The 25,768-nt window shown below is 44.6% G+C and overlaps 1 protein-coding gene across 8 annotated transcripts in view; it reads left to right on the forward strand.

The window, feature by feature from the left end:
* Positions 1-25,768, forward strand: part of FAT1 (FAT atypical cadherin 1) — a 122,592-nt gene that overhangs the window by 7,073 nt on the left and 89,751 nt on the right. For all 8 annotated transcript variants that reach the window (XR_011485159.1, XR_011485158.1, XM_070460005.1 and 5 more), the window contains exon 2: positions 8,690-11,975. Coding sequence is in view for 6 of the 8 variants with exons in the window: in XM_070460005.1 (XP_070316106.1) it covers positions 8,708-11,975 (3,268 nt within the window). In the remaining 2 variants the exon portion in view is untranslated. The remainder of the gene's footprint in view (positions 1-8,689; positions 11,976-25,768) is intronic.

Below are 25,768 nucleotides of genomic sequence, written 5' to 3' on the forward strand. Positions count from 1 at the left end.
CAGTGTTGAGAATGAAAGCTTTTAAAACTACTGTCTGTGGCTATTATAATTTATTAGAAAAATGCAGGGTTTTTTCCTGTTGTGAATGTCATCTGGAAGCTGTGAATTGGTTATAGCTGAGTAACAAGCAGGCTTTGTAAGAGAGACAGTACTCTTTATTGACTCCTGTTAAGTGACTTTAGAGATCATTAAACATTTATTTAATATACAATATCTTTAATAAGCTAGAGTCGTTTACATTCCTTATTGTCTTTTGACAACTTCATGACAGTTCTCTTTGAAAACATCTTCTTCACTATTTAGACATCTCTAGAAGATGCTTTTAAAATGTGACCCTATTCAAATCAAACAGGAAACTCTAAATTTCAGTAGTAAGTTGAGTTCTAGTGATGTTCTCACTGAGGTAGATAAAAGATAGGAGTATGATGAGGGAAAACACAAAATTCTTGAATATTTCTGTGTAACTTTATTATAGTATATGGGATGGAGAGTGTGATCCTGCTTCCCTCTTAGATAGAGGGCTGGAATGGCTAATGATGTGCCTAAGAGTTGTGACTTTGAATAATAAATATGCAACATATAATAGAATGTATGGATTGCATCGTGTCCGGTCCCACCTAGCACTTCTGAATCTTCATTCAAAAGATTCAGGTCTAAATACTAGATCTGGATACTTGATCTAAAACTTACTCAGTATGTTCTCAGCATGGGGCTGTGTTCTGTTGTGTGAAACCTGTGTGGTCACAGGAATTGACTGAAACACTTTACATGGAAGTCTTGCTAATGAGGAAACATGAACGTGTTAATACCTGACTTCTACCAGAAAAATGATCTTTCTTCTTTATGGATTTTCAGAAATCTGTGCTAAAGATGCTTAAGCTTTTGACCTGAGGCCCTTTTCCCTAAAGGCTGAACTAGGTAAACATTCTTTGTTTTCACTTTGGAAAGTTCACAGAAGAAATCCTGGATTACTATGTGTTCAAAGAGTGTGATCACCTGCTAAATATCAAGAGTGTAGCCTTTGGCTAAAATGGTTTTTGGAGCTTAATTTTCGTAAGCATGAGTGCTAGGTAATAATGTACTTTTTAGATGAAATGGTATTGGTGTCTTTCTAAGATTTCTTGTGTGTATGTGTGTGTGTTTTCCAGCTTTGCTATTTGTTTTACCCAATTTCCTTGATCGTGGCATTTTAAGGTGAAACCTGAGTTCTCAGTTCTCAGTTAAATTACTGTAAGGTTAGCAGTAATCTCTTGGGCTTCCCTGATGTCTCAGTGGTAAAGAATCTGCCTGCCAATACTGGAGACACAGGGAAACGAGTTCCATTCTTCCTGAGTCAGGAAGATCCTCTGGAGAAGGAAACAGCAATCTGCTCCAGTATTCTTGCCTGGAAAATCCCATGGACAGAGGAGCCTGGCAGGCTACAGTCCATGGGATTGCAAAGAGTGAGACACAACTTAAGTGACCAAGCAACAACAACATAACAGTATCTCTTAGAAAGTGGATTTTTTTTTTCTGATCAAAAGCCTTTCATTTAATAATTTATTATGATTACAGTGGCTTTCTATTGGCCAAGTTTGCAGAGTGAATTCAGGATTTTAAGAGGTCTCAGTTATGAACATGGCCCAAAAAGTTGATTCCAGCTGTGGTGTGTTCCCTGAGAACTGCGGTGGGTGACTTGTGAAGGGTGAGAGGTGATGGGAATCCAGCTGTGGGAGAAACGTGGGAGGCGGCAGACGCTGCTGGGCCGCTGGGCGTGGAGATGCTGTGGGGAAGAACAGCTGCAGTGGTTTGACAATCTGGAGCCTTCTCCTTTGCTGTGGCGGTGAAGGGTGTGTCCAGAGTACCCTTGGTGTAGGGATCAGCAGGGCACCAGCCAGTATAGATGAGTCATTTTCAAGTTCTCATGTTAGGCTTCAGATCTTTAGAAAGATCCGTTTACTTACCGTTGTCATTGTCACACCACTGCTTCTTGCTTCTGCCCCAGTGGCTGGTTCCTCTTATCTTGTCTCCTACATCTTGGAGGATAGCAGGGCTCTGCCCTTGGTCTTCCTTTCTTGTCTTTCGGTATCCTCTTTGTAGGTGATCTCATTTCGTTTTCTGCTTTTAAATGTATTAATAGCATCTTTCACATTCTGACCACTGTCAGGCTTCTGTCTCCAGGGGTGGGCCTCTCCTGCATGTCTAACTGCTGACTGGAAACCATTACTTGGATAACAATTGGCATTTCTGTCCTAATGTGTCCAAAGCTGAACCCCCGATTGTGCTTCCTAAAATCCCTTCCTCCCTCAGCTCAGGCTTCCTCCCTCAGCCGCTTCCGGCTCAGGACGCAATCTCCAGGATCTTCTTGGATGTCTCCCCTTTTGTTTCCTCCCGCCTCTACCCTCCAGTTCATCAGCGGGTCCTGAGATGGATCCAGAATGTCGCCCTCCTCCCCACCCCCACCATGACCAAATTTGGGGCAGAGCCACCAGGGTCTAGCCTGTGCTGCTGCAGTGTCTTCTAACTGGTCTCCCTCCAGCTTTTACCCCGGCCACCCTGCCTTCTGTCATCCGCCCTGGTACCTGAGCAGCCCGTTCAGTTCAGTTCGGTTCAGTTGCTCCGTCGTGTCCGACTCTTTGCGACCCCGTGGACTGCAGCACACCAGGCCTCCCTGTCCATCACCAACTCCCAGAGCCTACTCAGACTCATGTCCATTGAGTCGGTGATGCCATCCAACCATCTCATCCTCTGTCATCCCCCTCTCCTCCTGCCTTCAATCTTTCCCAGCATCAGGGTCTTTTCCAGTGAGTCAGCTCTTTGCATCAGGTGGCCAAAGTATTGGAGTTTCACCTTCAGCATCAGTCCTTCCAATGAATATTCAGGACTGATCTCCTTTAGGATGGACTGGTTGGATCTCCTTGCAGCCCAAGGGACTCTCAAGAATCTTCTCCAACACCACAGTTCAAAAGCATCAATTCTTCGGCACTCAGCTTTCTTTACAGTCCAACTCTCACTTCCACTCTCACTTCCAACTCTCACATGACCACTGGAAAAACCATAGCCTTTGACTAGATGGACCTTTGTTGGCAAAGTCATGTCTCTGCTTGTCAATGTGCTGTCTAGGTTTTCTTTCACGTTAGATTCCAGCATGTCACTCCCCTGTTCTCATTTTATTTGTAGTATTAATAGCATCCAAAGTTCTACAAATCACCTTTCATCCATGAAGCCACATTGATCAAAAGAAATGATAAGGACATAATTAGGAGAGGATAGCAGATCTCCCTCGCAGAAGAACTCTAAATGATTTATGTTGCAGAACTCTCCACCCTACTGGTGGACTGGGTAGTGACTTCCTTCCAAAGGGTACAGTAGGGAAAATAGGGAGCGAGTCTCCCACTGCAGAGAAAGCAGGCAAGCCCTGCTTCAGCCTGGTGACCAGGGTCAGCATCAGTACCAAGGCGATGTGATGAATATGGCACTTCACCCCCCGCTCAACCTCCCCTCAACGCATAACGCCAGGCTAATCATGCAAAAAACATCCTGCAAATTCCAGTCCGGGGACAGTCTGCAAAATACCTGACAAGTACGTCTCAAAACCGTCAAGGTCATGAAACACGAGGCAAATCAGAGAAACTGTTACAGTCCAGAGGAGTCTGAGACGATATGGTGACTGAGTGTAACGTGGCTGTCTTGGCTGGGGTCCTGGGACAGACAGAGGGCATTGGGACCAGACAGTGACTAACAGTGTGTTAATATTAGTTCATTAGTTGTGACAAATGTACCATCATCAGCTGATATGTTAACAGTGGGGAAACGGTCTTTGTAGTTTTTCTTACGATCTAAAAGTATTGTAAAATGACGGGCATACTTAAAGAAAGAATTTCCCTTGCTACTGTCCCCTCACCCACTGTGCCAAGCCACCAACCTGTCTCTTTGTGGTTTCTCTAATGAGCACTTGTCTCCCAGACATGACTTTGAGTTTCAGGGGCCATTTGGCACTGTCTGCAGACATCTTTTTTGCTGGGGCTGTGGGAAGGAGAGGCTGTAGGCTTTTAGTTGGGTGGAGAGCAGGATGAATACTAAGGAATGCGTGGGACAGCTCTCTGCCCCACAGCCCCTCTAGCGCAGTCAAGAATTATCTGCCCCGAATGTCCATACGGCCGAGGTTGAGAAACATCGTTTTTCTCTTTTCCTTCCGTGCTTCTGACTGCCGTCTCTATTTGTTTCTGCTTTATTTTTCTCCTTAGCACTCATCATCAGCATCTATTTCCATGTTTGTTTATCTCTCATCAGGAACTGTACCTTCCGTGAGGAGTTGATAGTTTGATTCACTTATGTATCAACAGCATGTAGAACTGTTCCAGACACGGTGGTGCGTGCACGCCCAGTAGTATCTGACTCTCTGCAACCCCATGACCTGAGCCCACCAGGCTCCTCTGTCCATGAGATTTTTCAGGCAAGAATACTGGAGTGAGTTGCTATTTCCTACTCCAAGGGATCGAACCCGAGTCTCCTGTGTCTCCTACATTGCAGGCAGATTCTTTACCTGCTCAGTCTTTGGGGAAAATGGGTATGGTAGGTGCTCATTAAACAGGTGTTGAATGAATCAAATAACAAAAGAAAAGTGAAGTCATGATAATGTGTGTGTGTGTGTATATATGTATATGCTAAAAACTCACATAGTAGAGAAAAGTGAAAGTATAAACATTCCCCCAGCTGCCTATTCTCCAGAGGTTACTACTGATAACAGTTTACTTCTTATCCATTCAGAGTTTCTCAGTCCTTTTTAAGCACATCCATGAACTACGCACGTATTTATCGCCCCTTCCTTTTTGCAAACGTAAATGGGTTTGGTTTAGTTTTCCCTGTTACTATATCTGGACATCTTTACATGTCAGTGTATAGAGTGCTTTCTTACTCTTTTTGATGACTCCATAATATTTTATTTGTAGAATTAAGCAAAAATATTTTGCAGTAGAATCCTGGATTAATATTTTGTTGTAAAGTGGGTACTGTTGATAGTAACACTGTGTTCTAAAGTAAAGGTGCTTGTGCAAACATCATCTTTTTAATGGTTCTTTAAAGCATTTTCTTTACATTTTATCCCTGGTTTATAAATGCCTCAGAACCAGGATCTTTGCCTTTTAAAGTAATTCTATGAGTTGTTGAATTCCATGTACCTGGCACAGTCTGGGGCTTCCCTGGTAGCTCAGTTGGTGAAGAATCTGCCTGCAATGTAGGAGATGCCGGTTCGATTCCTGGGTCGGGAAGATCCCCTGGAGGAGGGATCGGCCACCCATTCCAGTGTTCATGGGTTTCCCTGGTTCCTCAGATGGTAAAGAATCCGCCTGCAGTGCGGGAGTCCTGGGTTCGATCCCTGAGTTGGGACAATCCCCCGGAGGAGAGCATGGCAACCCACTCCAGTATTGTTTCCTAGAGAATCCCATGGACAGAGGAGCCTGGCTGGCTACAGTCCACGGGGTCGCAAAGAGTTGGACACGACTGAGGGGCTCAGCGTAGCACGCTGTCAGGTTCTCAGTACCTGTAGGTTGAAATCAGTCACGAATCAAAGTTGTCACTTGTTTTGATAAAATCACCAGATTGTTGCATACTCCTCAAATGTCCCTTGAGTATTAGATCTGTGGACCAAATTAAGAGAGAGTTTTGGGGAAAGATCATCTTATTTTGTTTAACTATCAGTTGTTCTAGAGGCCAAACATCTGTCTGCTTTCCTGACTTGATCTGCTGAGAAAACGTGGTCACTAAAGAACAAGTTAGGCTGCCCGACTTGAGTGTGATTCAGTATCACTTAGGCTTCTAATTGCTTTCAGCGCATCAGCTTTTCTCTTTCTTTCCCCTAATGAAATGACTCATGGGACAACATTGGCCGTCGCTGAGTTAAGCTCCTCTGAATTTAAGTTGCCACGCTAATTTCCCCTGGCTGTTTGGCCAGCCCTCCAGCCTGCTGTTTCTCTCAGCTCGGGGAGCTGTCCCATTTCCCAGTTTTTCATTGGAGAGGTCCTTTTCAGGGCCGCAGTGCTGTCCTCTTGTGAAGCTGCCTTGATTTACCAAGTGAATGATGTTGGCCCCTAGGGAAACAGTTGGTCTGAAGGTAGTCGTCCTGCTCCCCAGCCAGGCTGCAGCCCAGTGGACTTGGCTGCCTTCCCGCTGGTTCAGGGCACCCCTTTCCTCAAATGTCCTCTTTCCTCCCGCTTCACCCTTGGACCCCCTGCAGTGTCTGCCACCTTGCTGATCGGGCCCCCCTACATGTGATCGCTTGGATGATTTAGTTTTGCATGTGTTTGTGTTTGGTGTTCAGGGGACAGGTTATTCAGAGCCCCGAAGACAGTGGACCCTCTGAGCACTGGTTGTGGGCAGCAGTTCTCACACCCCACTACTGGTGCCAAGATCCGAGTCCCTGGTTGAAGGTGGGCATGTCCTGTTGGACATCAAGCTCTTGGTCTTCTTTTTCTAAACAGACTTTTTTTGGCTCAGTTTGTTGGTTCAGAAATGACCTCAGTATTAAACTTGATGATATAATTATTGTAATACCTTTAAATAGTTATATAGTGCCAAATGAGATGCTCAACCCTTGTATTATGTAGGGAGTGAACTTAATCATTCTTATAAAGAAATATAATTTCAGGATAAAGTTTGAAATGAGATTGTAAGCTGTCATTATGGAAGGTTATATAAAACCACCATTGAGAGTTTTTTTGGTTGTTCTGATTTAGTTGTCTGAAACTTCTCATGCTCAGGATACTGTAGTAGTGTTAAATTCCTGAGCTTTTGAGCACTTAATTTACTGCGAGAGTCCCTTGGACTGCAAGGAGATCCAACCTGTCCATCCTGAAGGAGATCAGTCCTGGGTGTTCATTGGAAGGACTGATGCTGAAGCTGAAACTCCAATACTTTGGCCACCTGATGCAAAGAGTTGACTCACTGGAAAAGACCCTGATGCTGGGAGGGATTGGGGGCAGGAGGAGAAGGGGACAACAGAGGGTGAGATAGCTGGATGGCATCACCGACTCGATGGGCATGAGTTTGAGTAAACTCCGGGAGTTGGTGATGGACAGGGAGGCCTGGCATGCTGCGGGTCATGGGGTCGCAAAGAGTCGGACATGACTGAGTGACTGAACTGAACTGAACTGATACAAGGAAATGTGGGCTTCCCTGGTGGCTCAGATGGTAGAGAATATGCCTGCAGTGTGGGAGTCTCTGGTTCAATCCCTGGGTCCAGAAGATCCCCTAGAGAAGGGAATGACAACCCACTCTAGTATTCTTACCTTAGAAATACCATGGACAGAGGAGCCTGGTGGGCTACAGCACATGGAGTCACAAAGAGTCAGACGTAACTGAGCAGCTAGCACTTTCACTTTCACTTCATGTAAGTAAATGTAAACAAAGGCTTCTCACAGAGCGTAGTGGTAAAGAATTCTCCCTGCAAGTGCAGGAGACACAAGAGACGTATGGGTGGGGAAGATCCCTTGGGGAAGGAAATCGCAACCCACTCCAGTATCCTTGCCTGGGAAATCCCACGGACAGAGAAGCTTGGTGGGCCCCTGTCCACGGGGTCATGAGTTGGACACGACTAAGCATGCACACGCCTGCCCTGCACCAAATGTAAACAGTCTTCACTGTGTACCTTTCTCAGTTCAGTTCAGTTGTTCAGTCCTGTCTTACTCTTTGCGACCCCATGGACTGCAGCACACCAGGCCTCCCTGTCCATCACCAGCTCCCAGAGCCTACTCAGACTCATGTCCGTTGAGTCGGTGATGCCATCCAACCATCTCATTCTCTGTCGTCCCCTTCTCCTCCCACTTTCAATCTTTCCCAGCATCCGGGTCTTTTCAAATGAGTCAGTTCTTCACATTAGGTGGCCAAAGTACTGGAGTTTCAGCTTCAGCATCAGTCCTTCCAATGAATATGCAGGACTGATTTCCTTTAGGATGGACTGGTAAGATCTCCTTGCAGTCCAAGGGACTCTCAAGAGTCTTTTCCAACACCACAGTTCAAAAGTATCAATTCTTCAGCGCTTAGCTTTCTTTTTATAGTCCAACTCTTCACTTTCATACATGACCACCGGAAAAACCATAGCTTTGACTAGACAGACCTTTGTGTACCTTGTTAGCGGTCAGTTATAGTTGCCTTCTGGAGAAGGAAATGTCAACCCACTCCAGTGTTCTTGCCTAGAGAATCCTGTGGACAGAGGAACCTGGTGTGCTGCTGTCTGTGGAGTCGCCCAGAGTTGGACATGACTGAAGTGACTTAGCATGCATGCATGCATTGGAGAAGGACATGTCAACCCACTCCAATATTCTTGCCTGGAGAATCCCAGGGACAGAGGGGCCTGTTGGACTGCTGTCTATGGGGTTGTACAGAGTTGGACACGACTGAAGTGACTTAGCAGCAGCAGCAGCAGTATACTTGCCTTCAAGATTAAAGTGCAGGAATAAATTTTGTTGTTACAGCTGGCAGATAGTCATTAGGATTGTTGGAGTCAATAAACTGAAAATTGTTCTTGACCTTAGTAATTCTAGAAATATTAGCAGTGTTGATACTCCTATTGGAAAACCACACAGTTACTCATCCTCTGTGTACATGGCGAATGCTGCATTAAAATGTGAGGTCTGAAACAAGCCTCAGGAAAAAAATGTACACTTTTTATTTATTTCCCTGAAGTAATGTTTCTTATTTGCTTGGCTCCTAGGTGCCTGACAGTTAAGCGATGGGGAGGCACTTGGCCTCGCTTCTGCTTCTGCTGCGCCTCCTCCAGCATTTCGGAGATGGTGATGGAAGCGGAACGCTGGAACAGACGCCTTTGCAGTTCACACATTTCCAGTACAACGTCACAGTGCATGAAAACTCTGCAGCGAAAACCTACGTGGGGCATCCCGTAAAGATGGGTATTTACATGACAAATCCACTGTGGGAGATAAGGTACAAAATCATCTCAGGAGACAATGAAAACCTGTTCAAAGCCGAAGAATACGTTCTTGGAGACTTTTGCTTTCTAAGAATAAGGACCAAAGGAGGAAATACAGCTATTCTCAACAGAGAAGTGAAGGACCATTACACACTGATTGTCAAAGCAGTAGAAAAAAATACGAACGCGGAAGCACGGACCAAGGTCAGGGTGCAAGTGCTGGATACAAATGACCTGAGACCCCTGTTCTCCCCCACCTCGTACAGTGTATCTCTGCCTGAAAACACAGCCATAAGGACCAGTATCGCCAGAGTCAGCGCCACGGATGCGGACATAGGCACCAATGGAGAATTTTACTACAGTTTCAAAGACCGAACAGACATGTTTGCCATCCACCCCACCAGTGGCACCGTCGTTTTAACGGGCAGACTTGACTACACAGAGACCAGTGTCTACGAGATGGAGATTCTGGCCGTGGACCGCGGCATGAAGTTGTACGGTAGCAGCGGCATCAGCAGCATGGCCAAGCTCACGGTTCACGTGGAGCAGGCCAACGCGTGTGCCCCCGTGATCACAGCCGTGACCTCGTCCCCGTCTGAACTGGACAGGGACCCCACGTACGCCATCGTGACCGTGGAGGACTGCGATCAGGGCGCCAACGGGGAGGTCGCTTCTTTAAGCATCGTGGCGGGAGACCTGCTTCAGCAGTTCAGGACAGTGAGGGCCTCTCCAGGGAGCAGAGAATATAAGCTCAAAGCCGCTGCTGGCACCATCGACTGGGAGAGTCATCCTTTCGGATACAACCTGACGCTCCAGGCTAAAGACAAAGGAACTCCTCCCCAGTTTTCTTCTGTGAAAGTGATCCATGTGATTTCGCCCCGGTTCAAAGCGGGGCCGGTCAGGTTCGAGAAGGAGATTTACAGAGCAGAAATCAGCGAATTCGCTCCTCCCCACACACCCGTGGTCATGGTAAAAGCCACGCCTAGCTATCCTCATTTGAAATATGTTTTTAAAAGTACACCTGGCAAAGCTAAATTCAGCCTGAATCACAACACTGGTCTCATTTCCATCTTAGAACCCCTGAAAAGACAGCAAGCATCCCATTTTGAACTCGAAGTCACCACAAGTGACAGAAAAGCCTCGACCAGAGTCCTGGTTAAAGTCTTGAGTGCCAACAGTCACCCTCCAGAATTTACTCAGACAGCCTACAAAGCATCTTTTGATGAGAACGTGCCCGTTGGTACTACGGTCATGAGCGTGAGCGCTGTAGACCCTGATGAGGGTGAGAACGGGTACGTGACTTACAGCATTGCGAACTTGAATCACGTGCCGTTCGTCATTAACCATTTCACAGGCGCTGTGAGTACTTCAGAAAACTTGGACTATGAGCTGATGCCACGGGTTTACACTCTGAGGGTTCGGGCGTCAGACTGGGGCTCACCCTACCGCCGGGAGGTTGAGATCCTTGCCACCCTTACTCTCAATAACTTGAATGACAACACACCCCTGTTCGAGAAGATAAATTGTGAAGGAACGATTCCCAGGGATCTGGGCGTCGGGGAGCAGATCACTACCGTCTCTGCTATCGATGCGGATGAACTTCAGTTGGTGCGATACCAGATCGAGGCTGGAAATGAACTGGACTTGTTCAGCTTGAACCCCAACTCCGGGGTACTGTCATTAAAGCAGTCGCTGATGGATGGCTTAGGGGCCAAGGCGTCATTTCACAGCTTGCGAATCACGGCTACAGATGGAGAGAATTTTGCCACCCCGTTATATATCAACATGACCGTGGCTGCCCTTCGCAAGCCAGTCAGCCTGCAGTGCGAGGAGACCGGCGTGGCCAAAATGCTGGCAGAGAAACTCCTGCAGGCGAACAAGCTGAACAACCAGGGAGAGGTCGAGGATGTCTTCTTTGATTCCCACCCTGTCAATGCTCATGCACCCCAGTTCAGAAGTACTCTTCCAGCTGGGATCCAGGTCAAGGAAGACCAGCCTGTGGGTTCCAGCCTGCTTTTCATGAATGCCACTGATCTGGACACAGGCTTCAATGGGAAGTTGGTCTATGCCATTTCCGGAGGAAATGAGGATAGCTGCTTCATTATGGACATGGAAACGGGGATGCTCAAAATCCTGTCTCCCCTCGACCGTGAGACAACAGACAGGTACACCCTGAACATCACAGTGTCTGACCTGGGCCTGCCACAGAGGGCTGCGTGGCATCTGCTGGAGATCCGAGTCCTGGACGCCAACGATAATCCACCTGAATTTTTACAGGAGAGCTACTTTGTCGAAGTGAGTGAAGACAAAGAGATAAATAGTGAAATCATCCAGGTGGAAGCCACAGATAAAGACCTGGGGCCAAACGGACATGTGAGGTACTCTGTTCTCACGGACACAGACAAGTTCTCAATCGACAGCGTGACTGGAGTAGTTAAAATCCTGAACCCCTTGGACCGTGAGGAGCAGCACGTGCATTACTTAAAGGTTGAAGCCAGGGATCAAGCCAGGGAAGAGCCCCAGCTGGTCTCCACCGTGATTCTCAAAGTATCGTTAGAGGATGTGAATGACAACCCACCCAAGTTTATTCCCCCTAACTACCGCGTGAAGGTTCGAGAGGACCTTCCAGAAGGGACCATAATCATGTGGTTAGAGGCCCACGACCCTGATTTGGGTCAGTCTAGTCAAGTGAGGTACAGTCTCCTGGACCACGGAGAAGGAAACTTCGATGTGGATAAGCTCAGCGGAGCCGTGAGAATCATACAGCAGCTGGACTTCGAGAAGAAGCAGGTATATAATCTCACGGTGAGGGCCAAAGACAAAGGGAAACCCATTTCTCTGTCTTCCACTTGCTATATTGAAGTTGAGGTCATCGACGTGAATGAGAACCTCCATTCACCGGTGTTTCCCAACTTTGTGGAAAAGGGTGCGGTGAAGGAAAACGCCCCTATTGGTTCTTCAGTCATGAAGGTGTCTGCTCGTGATGAGGACATGGGAAGAGATGGGGAGGTCCACTACTCCATCCGAGATGGCTCTGGTGTTGGTGTTTTCAGAATAGATGAAGAAACAGGTGAGTGTGTTGTCTTTATGCTGACTTGCTCTAACCTCTCATTTCTCTCTAAATGTACCCCATGTTAACTCCTTCACAGTTCTCCTTTGGCCCCTGGTAGGGCTCAATGCACATCCATGCTTTTTGTCCTATTCCATGTGTCTTTGTGTAGTATGGAACCAGCGGAACCTGAATTGAAATCATGACCACTGATCCTGATCTCCAGGTTTGTTCTGTATTTTATCAAAAGCATCCCTGTGGTTTTTCTGTAACTCTTGAGAGGCCCTTCCGAAGTTTTTCCAGCTGGTGCAGGTGCAGACACAGGCGACCACTCCACTTCCTAGCATGCTCTTCAGACATTATTGCACACTTGCAAATAAGGGCGCCTACAGAGAGAAGACCGCATACGTCCTCTAGGTTTCATTTGAAGGGCAGATGTAGGCTCTGGAATGTGGAGTTGGAGGGACCTGGCTTTGAATCGTGGCTCTTTCAGCTGTTAATTTGATGGTCTTGGACAAATTGATTATCCTCTTAAAGTTGACTTCCTCCACCTATAAGATGGGGGCACTCCAATTTACTGAAAGATTTATGTGGAGATAAAGTGAAATAACATGTTAGAGTCTGTTATTTAGTGTCTTTTAGAAATGGTGGCAGTGCTCTGTTATGATATCCTTCCTCCTAGAATGAAGCCCTAAAAACAGAACATCTGGGACAGCCCATTTATGCTAGAGTATATATTTACTATTTTGCATTTTGTACATACCTCTAATTTAACTGCTTTTCATGGATTTTATAGTTACATGTCAGTCTCCCCTGCCGGAGTGTGAACCATGTTATTAGTTTGCTGGGGCAGCCATAACAACGGTCTGCCACAGACGGGGTGCTTAAACGACAGAAGTTAATTTTTTCACAATTGCGGAGGCTGCAAGTCAAAGATCAAGGTGTTGGCAGAGTAGGTTTCTCCCGAGTCCTTTCTCCTTGGCTTGCAGTTGACCATCTTCCCCTGTGACATCACATGATCCTCTCTGTTTGTGTCTGTGTCCTCATCTCTTTGGATGAGGGACCGCCCCTTCATTTTAACTCGTTTATCTCATCTGGGGCTCTCTAAGGACAGTCATGTTTTGAGGTACTGGGGATTTAGGACTTGGACACATAAATTTTGGGAGATACAATTCATCACAAAACTACCTTTAAGGACAGGCTTTTAGCGCATGTATTTTCTATCCTTGGCACCCACCAGATATTGCCTGATAGAAGCTGCTTATTACATGGTAAAAGATTGAATGAGTAAATTAAAGATTGTTTTTGTTTTGAATGTCCTGCCTTCTGAAACTGCTAGGGGAAATAGAAGGAAACTGGGTAACCCCAGCAGTCATCAGCCATAGACGGGATTCGGTTTGTTTATTAATCTCACTGCTATTTCCTTTACGAATATGTCTATTCTAAAAGGCATATTTTTTTCTTATTGTTTTAAACCTTCAAGTTTTTATTCAGTAATACCTCAAATAAGTTATTCAGTCAGTACCCACCCCGGTATGCAGTTCCATGTCTCATAAGGTGTACAGCTCATGAAAAAATGTAATTATTGTCCTAGAAATAAGTGATTTCAGAGGTTACACAATTTTTAACGTGTTTTTGTTTACTCAGAGGATTCTTTCTCTAGTGAATTATATACCTCTAATATGTGGTATAGATCTGCAGACTACATGCCACTCATCTAAAATACCTGTAATGGTTTAATTCAAGAGAAAATAGCGTTGCCAACAGCAGTTAGTAATCACCCACCTGAAGAGTAGAATAGATCTTTTCCCTTATCGTACTCTCTGATATGAATTAGTTTTCAGGTACAATGGCAACATAGAAAAATACTCAGAATTTAGTAACTGAAGCTGAAAGTATGAAGTGTTTTTATGAATTTCATAAGGACAATTTTTCCTACTTATTTTTTCCTTTTCCAAGGTGGGCTTTGAAAGCCTTGAAAGAGAACTGTCATAGTTGAAAGATGGAAAATAGAAACAAAATCTTAATTTACATTTCCTTTATGTCTTAAATTATGTGAGCACTTCCTTTTGGGTTTTTTTGTTTCAAGTTGAGAAGAGTATTTCTATTGTTGCTTTTTAAAGACCTATTTTAGAAACTAGCATTTTTGGTCTATAAAGTGAAGAGACTGGAATATTCTTAATATCAGGAGTGGACAGATAGGGGAGAGGGTGTGCAGCCAACCAGCTCAACAGGGCAGCGTCCTGAAATAATTTTAGTTGTTTTCAAGCTGAATGGCAGTACCAGACTTCCCAGGTGGTAATTTAGTGAGAGGCCGGGCATGGGTTGGGATTATGGGCACTGGGTTAGGAAAGTGTATGATCAGCTGTTAGACATTGGTGGTAAAAAGATTGAGATTTAAAGGTGAGAGAAAAATTGGAAATTTCTAGGTCATCTCTTGTATAGTCCTTCCGTTACAGAGGAAAATACAGCAGATGTATGTTTATATGCTTTTTGAAGTTGCGTAAAGGTGATATAATAGTTCTTATGCATTTCCCTGGTATATGTTGCAAGAAATTTTCTTTTTGATAGTAGGATTATCAGCCCAAGTTTTTTTTACAGAGATCTCCAGCAAGACATCTGGTATCATGGTGTCAAATTCCTTCATGAAAAGTCAATATGTTTGTGCTATAGAAATCCTAAAATTAGATAAGCCACTTTTTTGTTTGGGTTTTGTCTCACTGATTTTGAGGGCAGGTTGGGACTGTGGGGAGGTGCCTGGCAGATGAGGAAAAGTAGGGGCAGTTCTGAAACAGCAGTGGGTACCCCCTCGGACAAGGCAGGCAAACTCCAGCTTGAGTTGGGGTTGGCCTGGCCCAGGTCGAGTCATTAGCATCTTTCCAGAAGGTCAGTATGGGCTTCCCTGGTGACTAAAGAATCTGCCTGCAGTGCAGGAGACCCAGTTCAGTCCCTGGCTTGGGATGATCCCCTGAAGAAGGAAATGGCAACCCACTCCAATATTCTTGCCTGAAGAATCCCATGGATCGAGGAGCCTGGCGGGCTTCAGTCCATGGGGTCCTGAAGAATCAGACAAAGAGAACTTAAGTCTCTGCTCCTTGCCCACTTCTTCTGAGCTAGCTCTCACCTTCTTCTCTAGTGATGCCTTTCATACGGGGCTGATGGCCATGGGCCTGTTCAGAGCTGCTGTGACTGTGAAGACCACGAACCTGCCCGCCTCATTGTCTCTCTGCTTCTTGCCTTTGACTTAACTTTAAACTACATCATTGGCTGAATATGATAAAACTGAGTGTTTGTGGTGTTTTACCTATTTCAGTATTGTTACATAGGGATATCATTTGTATGCTTCTCATAGAATAGAGGACATATTCAGCTGTCTGAATTTAGTTCTTACTATTTTTAAGATCCTCCCTTTTCCCTTAAACAAAAAATCTGCTTAAATTTGAAACATCCCCTGACAAGTTTTTTTTTGGAAATGGAAATTCTATGGACTACCTAAAATATGTAGTTGAGTGAACAGCCGTGTCAGCTCTGGGTGTTGTGAATATTGTGCTAATTGGCTTTGCAGGGAGGTAACACGTACTTGCAGTGTAGGGTGACAGTCATTTGACTCATCAGTTAATCTCTCACTGTGTCATATGCTTTTTCCTGGAGAGCCTTCTGGGTGTTAGTGAACCATTCTGACAAATCCAAGCCCACATGATTGAGGTTTGGAAGTGTTGAGTGTTGGGCAAAACATTTGGAAAGTCTGCCGTTAGAGAGTCAATCTCCAGTTCTCTATAAAGATTCTCCCCTTTTTGTCTCCTTAATATCTGCAGTGAGGACTGTAAAGCAGGTTTAACAGAAATGTTAGAGGAGTAGGTATCTTGGAAATGTGTAATTTCACATTTCGGTTTTTATTTGCCCAACATTATACTTCTTAGCATTCACCCCATTCTCACTTCTAGTACGTTCCTGGTTGCTCTGTCGGCAGCTTCCAAGTTGAGCAGGGTAGAATCTTAGGGCTTCCTCCTGGAGATTTGTGGAATTAATTCAGCTTAGTATTCTTGGCTGGTGAGGACCGAACTGAATTAATTATTACTTGAGCACCAATAAAGCGTTGCAAATCTTTGCTCATTTTTAAAATAGGGTATGATTTTTAAAACTAGCAAAATGCTTGGCCAAAAGGTTTACTTTTAAAATTGTTAATAGGACCTCATATTGAAGCAGTGTTTAGTTGAGCCCTGTTCCACCCATGTCTGTATTGTCGTGAATGTCTTTTATGTGTGTTTTCCCTTCTGTCTGGAGCGCTTCAGTTGGGCTGTTACTGTAATGCAACCCAGTAAGTGTTTCCCCCTTCTGACTCTACGTATTTGGGGAGACCGTGTTTTTCACTAAGATAAAAGCAAATTTCTGAACTTCTTAGTGCTGTTAGAATACCAATTGTGGTTTCAGGATTGAAATTTACATTCCAGTGAAAAGACTTGGAATGAATTAACATGGAAGTACAGCTGTTTGCAACGGGATAAATCATCATTCACGAATTTCTCAAGAGAACCCAGCTACAGTGTCATTCCAGGGGAGCGTTACTGCACCATTCTCAGGTCTGGAGACTGGCTTAGGGGACGAAGGAGCAACGAGTTAGCGCGGTGGAAACAGAAGGGAACTCCAGTCCAGGCTCACCTTATTGTTGACTTAGCGAGGAGGGAGAATGCCTCTGGGGATTCGGTCTGGTTTGGCAGACTCCTGAGTGTTCCCATTATGATTTTAATTTATTCACTCAAGTTTAAAAAAGACCATTTCCCAACTTAAAATATTCTGCATACAGCCAGGGACCCATGATTTTTCCTGCGGCCACTTCTCTCGGGACAGAAAGTAGCGTGTAGAGGAGGAAGGAAGGCTATTAATGGGCTCAACCACGGGGACTGAAAAGCCTGTAAGAGTAGCTGAGGGCTGGGCGGTTCCTAGACGTGTGATCTCCTGGGGTGGGACCAGTTACCCCGCGTGGAGCTGGGTCTAGAATTGCTGGCAGCAGGAACTAAAATAGGGACTGGTGGGAGGCCCCAAGGGAGTGAAGAAATGTGCTGGTGAAAGGCCTTTTGTGTCGCCATCTCCTCCCTTGAGTGGCCGCAGCTGCTTTCCATCCTGTTGTTTCTTTTTGTTCTCCTCCTCAGAAAGTTGAGGAGAAAGGAAACTGGTTTCAGAGCCCCAGGGAGACCGAAAGTGGGGCTCTGTGACTCTTGAGTCAAAGGATGGAGGGCATGGTAGTCCTTTCTGCTGGGGTGGGGAATCCTCTGGTGAGCCAGGAGGGTTTTAAGGTGAAAACAGGATCTCATTAGAAATCCAAAGGGAACTCCATTTTGGTGGTTTTTTTTTTCCACTTAAAAAAACATACATTTATTTTTAATTAAAGGATAATTGCTTTACAGTATTGCGTTGCTTTCTGCCGTACGTCAGCCTGAATCAGCCACAGGCACACATACGTCCCCTCCGTCTTGAACATCCATCCCACCCCGCTAGGTTGTTACAGAGCCCTGATTTGAGTTCCCTGGGTCATACAGCACATTCCCATTGGCTGTGTGTTTAACATATGGTAATGTGTTTCCCATGCTAGGGAACAGGGGCTCCGCTTTCCTTTAGTTATTTGTATATTTAACGAGTTGATGCTTTAGGTGCCTGGACGGTGCTTGGAGGAGGGGGCGGGGATATAGCCTTGAGCCCCGTGGCTCCGGGTGGTGTCCCGTTGTTGAGCAGCGCGTGGTGAAGGCGTGCAGTGCACTGATTCAGTCCTGCGGCATGGTGCGTGAGAGCCAGAACCTGGAGGGGACAGGCTGGAAGCACTCGGAGGGTGCTCTCCGGCCTCAAGCCTTTGGTGAAAGTGACAGTCGTGACCGTGGACATTGTGGTAGTAATGAACCACAGATACTTACTGAGGTCACAGCCAGTGCTGTTCTGAGTCCTCTATGTGTGTTAACTTGTTTAATCCTCACAACTGCAGCTCACAGTTGACTCACAACTGGGACGTTCCTGGTGGCTCAGATGGTAAAAGCATCTGCCTGCAATGCAGGAGACCCAGGTTCCATCCCTGGGTGGGGAAGATCTCCTGGCGAAGGAAATGGCAACCCACTCCAGTACTCTTGCCTGGAAAATCCCATGGATGGAGGAGCCTGGTAGGCTACAGTCCACGGGGTCACAGAGAGTCAGACATGACTTCACTTTCACTTTCACAACTACCAGATAGTTACTTTTATCCCTGTGTTACCTATGAGGAAACATTCAGAAGTTAAATAACTTGCCTAAAACCACCTTAGACTTCCTGGGTGACTCATTAGTAAAGCATCTGCCTGTGATATAGGAGACAAGGGTTCACTCGCTGGGTCAGAAAGATCCCCTGGAGAAGGAAATGGCAACCCACTCCAGTACTCTTGCCTGGAGAGTCCCCTGGATGGAGGAGCCTAGTGATCTGCAGTCCATGGCATCGCAGAGTTGGACGCGACTGAACACGCAAGACCACTTGAGTGCTAAGTGGCAGGATTAGGGGGTGTGCGCACGGGATCCCTGCACTGAACTGCCGTCACTCAAGAGTGGTCTTGCCACGCCGTCTGTGCTCGTCATGTCTAACTCCTTGCGAGCCCCATGGACCGTAGCCCACCAGCCTCCTCTGTCCATGGCATTCTCCGGAGGGAGCCCATATAAAAACCACCAGTTGAGTAGGATTCTGGGCTGAATGGGGCTGGGCTGGGCTGTTCGCTTCAGTCCTAAATTTGAAGCTTGGTCTTGAAAGGAGTATTGACTCAGAGACTCTCCTTCCTTCATTTCCTTCATTTTTATTCTCAGAATGATGTACGGCTCTTTGGCACATGTAGTAGAACAGAGTTTCAGCGTTACGAGGTGGTGGCATTTAAACACTTTAGGATGGTTGCACTGGAGTGATCAGTATTGGGGGACTCCTGCTGAACATAGACGGTAGTGAGCTTTGCTGGCTAGTGGCGGTGGACAGGTATCTCACCTATGTTTGCAGTTGTGACAGTTTAACCTTCCCGTGAATAAAGATGCCGCCTGCCTGCCTGAACTGTATTGAACGTTAATTGAAGCCTCTTCTCATGGAAACTGTTTTAGCTGGCTGTTGGGGTCCTGGCTAACCTTTAAAACCAGTTTAACCCACACAGCAGCTGGAGCTGGCTTAACCCACACTTCCTCTTTGAATGGAGCTCCTCGTGTCATTGTCGTCTTGCATCCTCCTCGGTGCCCTGGCCTCAGCTGGTATCCTCGCCACCATGAGGTGTGTGGCACGATGCCCTGATGAACCTGTTCTCCTCCCCAGCCCTCTTGGCAGGGAACCACCTTTACGATCTGAGCGTGTTGAAGAGCTGAGTGTTCGTACTTGGAGTGGCCTGTGTGTGTAAAGATTTAATACCCCATTCACATCCAGGCTATTCTTTCCATGTTGCCTGCCTTGCCCAATTATGAAAATTGAGTAGATCTTGAAACTCTGGTTGTTTGCTCATGTTGGATTTTTTTTTCCTTAACCATTTATTTGCTGTTGTTTTGACTTTGTGGATTATTTTCATTCACAAGCCTGGGTTTGTCAAGTTTTGAATTATCTATTAGTTTGTATTTTGTATGCTGCTTTGCTTCGCAGCTACCTTCATAGCATTTAGTTTTTTAAAAAACCAAACGTATTGGTGTATATAGTGCATGCTCACCATGCAGGACACAATGCCATGAAGCACAGCCTTTCATGTCTTTGTTACTGAGAATAAATGGGCTTGGAAAGATTGTTATTCAAGGGCACATGCGGAACTTGTTGAGTTGGCAGTTATCCAGTTTAACAGCAGTGATAAAAGTGGAGGAAAGTATTCACATATATACTTCAAGGGCCAGTCTTATCAATTAACTTGCCTTGGGAATTGAAGTATGCCATCTCCTCTCAGAATGTCTGCAATCGTATTTAACCTATTTCATTGCTAGGCCTCCATGTAGCTGACTAAACTGATCTGCTGAAAGAGATTCTGTAGAGGTATCTATTTATTTTATAGTGGGGAAAGTCTACCAAATGTGGTCTTTTTAATTTTAGCCTAGTTGATTTTTGCTTTTCTTTCTTTTTTTTTTTTATTTTTTTATAAAGTTACCCAGCTATTCTCTGTGATTTCTTAAGACTCCTTTCTAATTTGAGCCAGTTTAGCCATATTGTACTCTTACTTCCTTCATCTTTATCACCACTGACATGTAATTGTAGTTAATATTCATTGAGTTCTTTACCTGCTGGCCCAGATGGTAAAGAATCTGCCTGCCACGCAGGAGACCTGAGTTTGCTCCCTGGGTCGGGAAGATCCCCTGGAGGGGGGCATGGCAGCCCACTCCAGTGTTCTCGCCTGGAGAATCCCAAGGACAGAGAAGCCTGGCGGTCTCCAAGCCATGCGATTGCAGAGTCCAACATGACTGAGCTTAGAACTAACTTAACCCCACTGTGTACTAGCCCTATTTTAAGCTCTTTATTTTATTGTCTCATTCAGTTCAGTTCAGTCGCTCAGTCTCTTTGCGACTCCATGGACTGCAGCATGCCAAGCCTCCCTGTCCATCACCAACTCCCAGAGTCTACCCAAACCCATGTCCACTGAGTTGGTGATGCCATCCAACCATCTCATCCTCTGTCGGCCCCTTCTCCTCCTGCCTCCAGTCTTTCCCAGCATCAGGGTATTTTCACAAATGAGTCAGCTCTTCACATGAGGTGGCTGAAGTATTGAAGTTTCAGCTTCAACATCAGTCTTTCCAATGAACACTCAGGTCTGATCTCCTTTCGGATGGACTGGCTGGATCTCCTTGCAGTCCAAGGGACTCTCAAGAGTCTTCTCCAGCACCACAGTTTAAAAACAACAATTCTTCAGCACTCAGCTTTCTTTATAGTCCGGCTCTCACATCCATACATGACTAGTGGAAAAACCATAGCCTTGACTGGATGGACCTTTGTTGACAAAGTAATGTATCTGCTTTTTTATATGCTGTCTAGGTTGGTCCTAATGTTCCTTGCAATGAGTAAGCATCTTTTAATTTCATGGCTGCAGTCACCATCTTCAGTGATTTTGGAGCTCCCCAAAATAAAGTCAGCCACTGTTTCCACTATTTCCCCATCTATTTGCCATGAAGTGATGGGGCTGGATGCCATGATCTTAGTTTTCTGAATGTTGAGCTTTAAGCCAACTTCTTCACTCTCCTCTTTCACTTTCATCAGAGGGCTCTCTAGTTCTTCACTTTCTGCCATAAGGGTGGTGTCATCTGCATATCTGAGGTTACTGATATTTCTCCTGGCAGTCTTGATTCCAGCTTGTGCTTCCTCCAGCTCAGCGTTTCTCATGATGTACTCTGCATATGAGTTAAATAAGCAGGGTAACAATATACAGCCTTGACATACTCCTTATTGTCTCATTAGATCATAACCATAATTCATGAGTAGAAATAGATGGGAATGTACTCTGTTCATCGAATTTTGAAATATTTATACACATATTTTTAAAATTAAGTAGTGTCATAGAAATTGGTGTGGTTTAGGTGTGACACAGGGCTTCCCAGGTGACTCCGTGGTAAAGAATCCGCTTGCCAGTGCAGGAGACATGGGTTGGATCCCTGGACTGGGAAGATCCCCTGGAGAAGGAAGTGGCAACCCACTCCAGTATTCTTGCCTGGGAAATCCCATGGACAGAGCGGAGCCTGGTGGGTTATGTAGTCTGTGGGTTTAAAGAGTTGGATGTGACTTACCGACAAAGCAGTCACAAAGTTGTGCTACATTGAAGGAATTCTGGGTAATACAGAGATGGTTCTTGACCAGGGGCTTCCGTCTCTCGTGAAATTCCTCCTGAAAACCTTTCAAGTGCCTATTACATGAAGTCCAGGCTCTCCAGTGTAGCCAGTGATGCCCTCGTGAACTCGCCTCCCTCCTCCTGTATCCTTTGCTTGTCCTCCGTCATCAGCTCCCGCTCATCCTGTGCTGCGACCACGTGGGGCCCCTTCCCCGCCCGCTCACCTCTCTGCTGATCTCCTGTTCGGCCGATCTGCTGACTTTCTGTTTGGCTCTTATTTTCTCACTCTGCTTAATAAATCTTTCTTGACAAGCTTTCTCCTTCATATAGAGCTGATTCTTCTCTTGCATGTGGCTTTTTTTTTTACCCCCCACATTATTGTGAGTTTCACTCTAGTGTAATTGTTTATTTACAGTCCTTTTCTTCTCAGTTGTCACCTCCTTGTGAGGGTGGATGCTAAACCTTTTATACTGGGTTCATGTCATAGGCACTCAGGAAATATTTCTTGGGTTGGCCTAATAAGCCACTGTTGCCTCTCCTGAGTTTCCTGAGACAGGTCATTAGTCTGATTGTCTTTATTCCCCTTTCTGTACCTATCTGACTCAGGGTGTTTTGTTTTTTGCTCTTTTTCGTGTGGTGTCCCAGAACTCAAGGAAAGAGCACGGTCTTACTCATTTTTCTGCTGTTTTTAATCATAGAGGCTGACGAAGTGCACGTAGCCTTTGTTCCACAAACAGGCTGATTGTACCAGATAATAATGGTATTCGTGAAAATGGTGTAAGACATTTCTTCTCCTACCCTCCTGGATACATGAGCCCAGATCTTCAAAACAAGCTTGTTTTCAGAACCACAAAAACTTGTCAGAATCTGTTGAAAGATTCACCAGTTTGCTTACCGAACCAGGGCCTCATGAAAGGCTACCTGTATCCAAGACCCTCAGCGTCCTAGGACCCTGGGTTTAAGTCCTCTGTCCTAGAGGTTCCAGGGCAGCCAGGCCTCAAAAGTGCTCATGACGGGGGACCAGAGATGGGAGGAGCAGTGATAGCAATGGTGACAGTAGGGATGACAGCGTTTGTATAATGCTCCCAGCCTGCAAGTGTCTCCACTTACAGTATATCACACTTAGTCTAATATGTGCTTCTGCAGTGGGTTTGAGTTCTACTTTATAAATGAAGGAGGTAAACCTTTACAACGGACAAACAGAAATCACTTTTCTGTATGTTTGTGCATGTGCATAAGATGATTCAAGAGAATCTGTTATCCAAGCCTGTTTCCAAGTGAAGTAATAACCTGTGGTTCATTGCAAACCTGTTATCTTCAGATATTCCTGTCTCCCCATTAAGGTTGTTGAGACAAACAATCGTAGTAAAATGATAAGCAATATGTCCATCTTTAAATAAGCAACCCTCTGGACCAGGATTTGATACTTAGTATTGCCAGCTTATTCTCACCTGGAAAATTCCATGGACAGAGGAGCCTGGCCGGCCACAGCCAGTGGGGTCTCAAAGAGTTGGACACAGCAGAGCACACACGGACATGCAGACGTGTGTGCACCCACGTGTGTATGCACAACAGCCAACTTACTGTGGACATCCTCCATAGCTCAAATTACTGGTATGCCTTTACTTATCAAAGTAAAACAGGGTGAGAAATGCAGACTTCTAATAACTGAACTTAACTTTCTTTTTTTTTTTTTTGAACTTAACTTTCTTGACAGACTGGATTTTTATTTAAATGGCCTTAAAAATCAGAGCATTGGGGATTTAATAAACTATTTTAGCTTTGTAAGTAGTCTTTTATTAAAACATTTGGTGAATAATGCCCATTTCTAAGACTACTGTTTGTTGTAAAAGGAGCATTGAATAATTTTACAGTAAAAGATGAAATAAATGTGTGGCAACATTTTCTGTTCCGTGTATGGGGATTCTCCAGACAAGAATACTGGAGTGGACTGCCATGCCCTCTTCCAGTGAATCTTCCCAAGCCAGGGATCAAACCCAGGTCTCCCACATAGCAGGCAGATTCTTCACAGTCTGAGACACCAGGGAAGCCCTGTGATTTACAGGTATTGATATTCCTATCACTTCCAGTCAATATGTTTTGTCAGTTTTTGTAAACAGTGATTTTTAGAATCATTCATGAAGTCATATGTTTTCTTGATCACCAATTGAAAGCATTTTGTTAGGTGAAAACAGCTTTTTGGAAAAGGACTTTAAATTTGAATTAACTTCTAAAGTATTTTAAAACAGTTCAACCATAAATTCTTGGTTAAAGGATTCTCTGAGATCCATTTGCTTTTAGCTTTTCTTTCTTTCTTTTTTAATCTTGGCCATACCTTGCAAGACTGGTTCCTTGACCAGGGATTGAACCCTGGGCCACTGCACAGCAGTGAAAGCAGTGAATCCTAACCACCAGACCACCAGGGAACTCCCTGCTTTTGGCTTTTCATTAACAGTTTTACTTGCCTGTATAGCCTTACAGCTACGTGACATCAAGCTATCTCAAGCATCTTCATTTACCTTGTCACAGTGCTTGGCACATAGTCATCAGTAAATACTTGTTTAATGATGGTCATCTTTTGATAAAGCCAGTAAATGTTTGTTCCATGATGTTCTTCTTTGATTTGTTCCTCAGCTGAAGGTGCTTACATTTTTAGATGAAAAAAAAAGATGAGTTTGCCATGTAAAAAACAAGTTAGTTCACTGTTTGAGACATCTGAATGGAAATCCATTACTTTTAAAGGATAGAACTAAAAGAGTTTAAGGATTCTTTCCTAAGAGAGTGATGACTTCATGCAGAAGATGAAAACTGATTAGAGAAGAATGAACATGAATAGTATCCATGTTTGGTTTTAATTAGTTCAGTGTTGTTGGTTTTAGAAAGAAAGGCTATCGCATCTACAGGATATAAGGTTTAAAGCCTATGAGTTTTCAAATAATGTGTTTTACATAAAGTGTATATTAGAACTATTCTAGCATATTTTTTAGGAAATCCGCTTTTGTCATTTCACTTAGCACAATAGTACCTGATGAGCGCAGGGACTTTATGTTGTTCTTGCTGCTGTTACTGGTGCCTAGAAGTGGGCCTGGCACGTAGTAGGCACACAGCGACACTTGGTGGATGAGAACAATTTGGACTTGAAATAGATTATAGCTAAATAATAAAAGGAGACACATAGGCTAAGTAACCATGATTGGGAAGGACCTTTTAAATTTGCTCTACCTGGAATATTGAGAGAAACTTCTAATTGGGATAGAAAGGTATCATATGTGCTGTAGTTAAGACTGACCTTCCACTTAAAATACTGCTTTTTCCATATCTCTGAAATAATTTAAAGCAAAAGAATTAGATTTACAGCCACAGCAAAATTTCATTAGCGGTGCTGATTCCTTTTGGTATATTTTGACTTCTCTAGAAGCAACTTCATTTGTCAGCTTGAGTTAACCGACACCTAGAAGTAGAAATCCTCACTTTTGTGGCTTCCTAGGACACCTGCCGTAGGGATTGTTGTTTTCTTGGGCTGTAGCATAGCCTGTGTAATTCTCTGGGTTGAAGAATATTTCTTGTTTTAAGTACTAAGAGATGAATATCCATTTCTATTGTCTATTATTTGCCAAAAATTTGAACACTTGAAAGACTTTTAGATTGATAGTCTTTTTTTATTTGCGAGTATCATTATTGATGAATTTCCTAAAGCTTGAAAGAAGTAATTACTTCTAGAGTGTTTTTGAAACTGTCAGCTTTCTGCAGTAGATTGAGCACATATGGACTGTACTCTTAAAAAGCCATTTGTTGTCTATTGTAAATCTCTTGGTTATTTCTGTTAAAGGGATACTGTTTACTTATAGCAAAACCTTTTTTTTAAAGCATAGTAAAATTAAGGAGAAATTCAGTGCCCTGTCTGTGAGAGTAATATATGCAAAAACCAAAACATATTCTCATTTAAGTGATGGCATCTAAGTGAAAAAAGTTTTTTAACTTATATTTGCTCTTTGTCTGCTTTTCTTGCTTATTTAGGCATCTGATTCCAAACCTTTCATC

The sequence above is a fragment of the Odocoileus virginianus genome, chromosome 32, assembly GCF_023699985.2.
Source record: "Odocoileus virginianus isolate 20LAN1187 ecotype Illinois chromosome 32, Ovbor_1.2, whole genome shotgun sequence".
Taxonomy (NCBI): domain Eukaryota; kingdom Metazoa; phylum Chordata; class Mammalia; order Artiodactyla; family Cervidae; genus Odocoileus; species Odocoileus virginianus.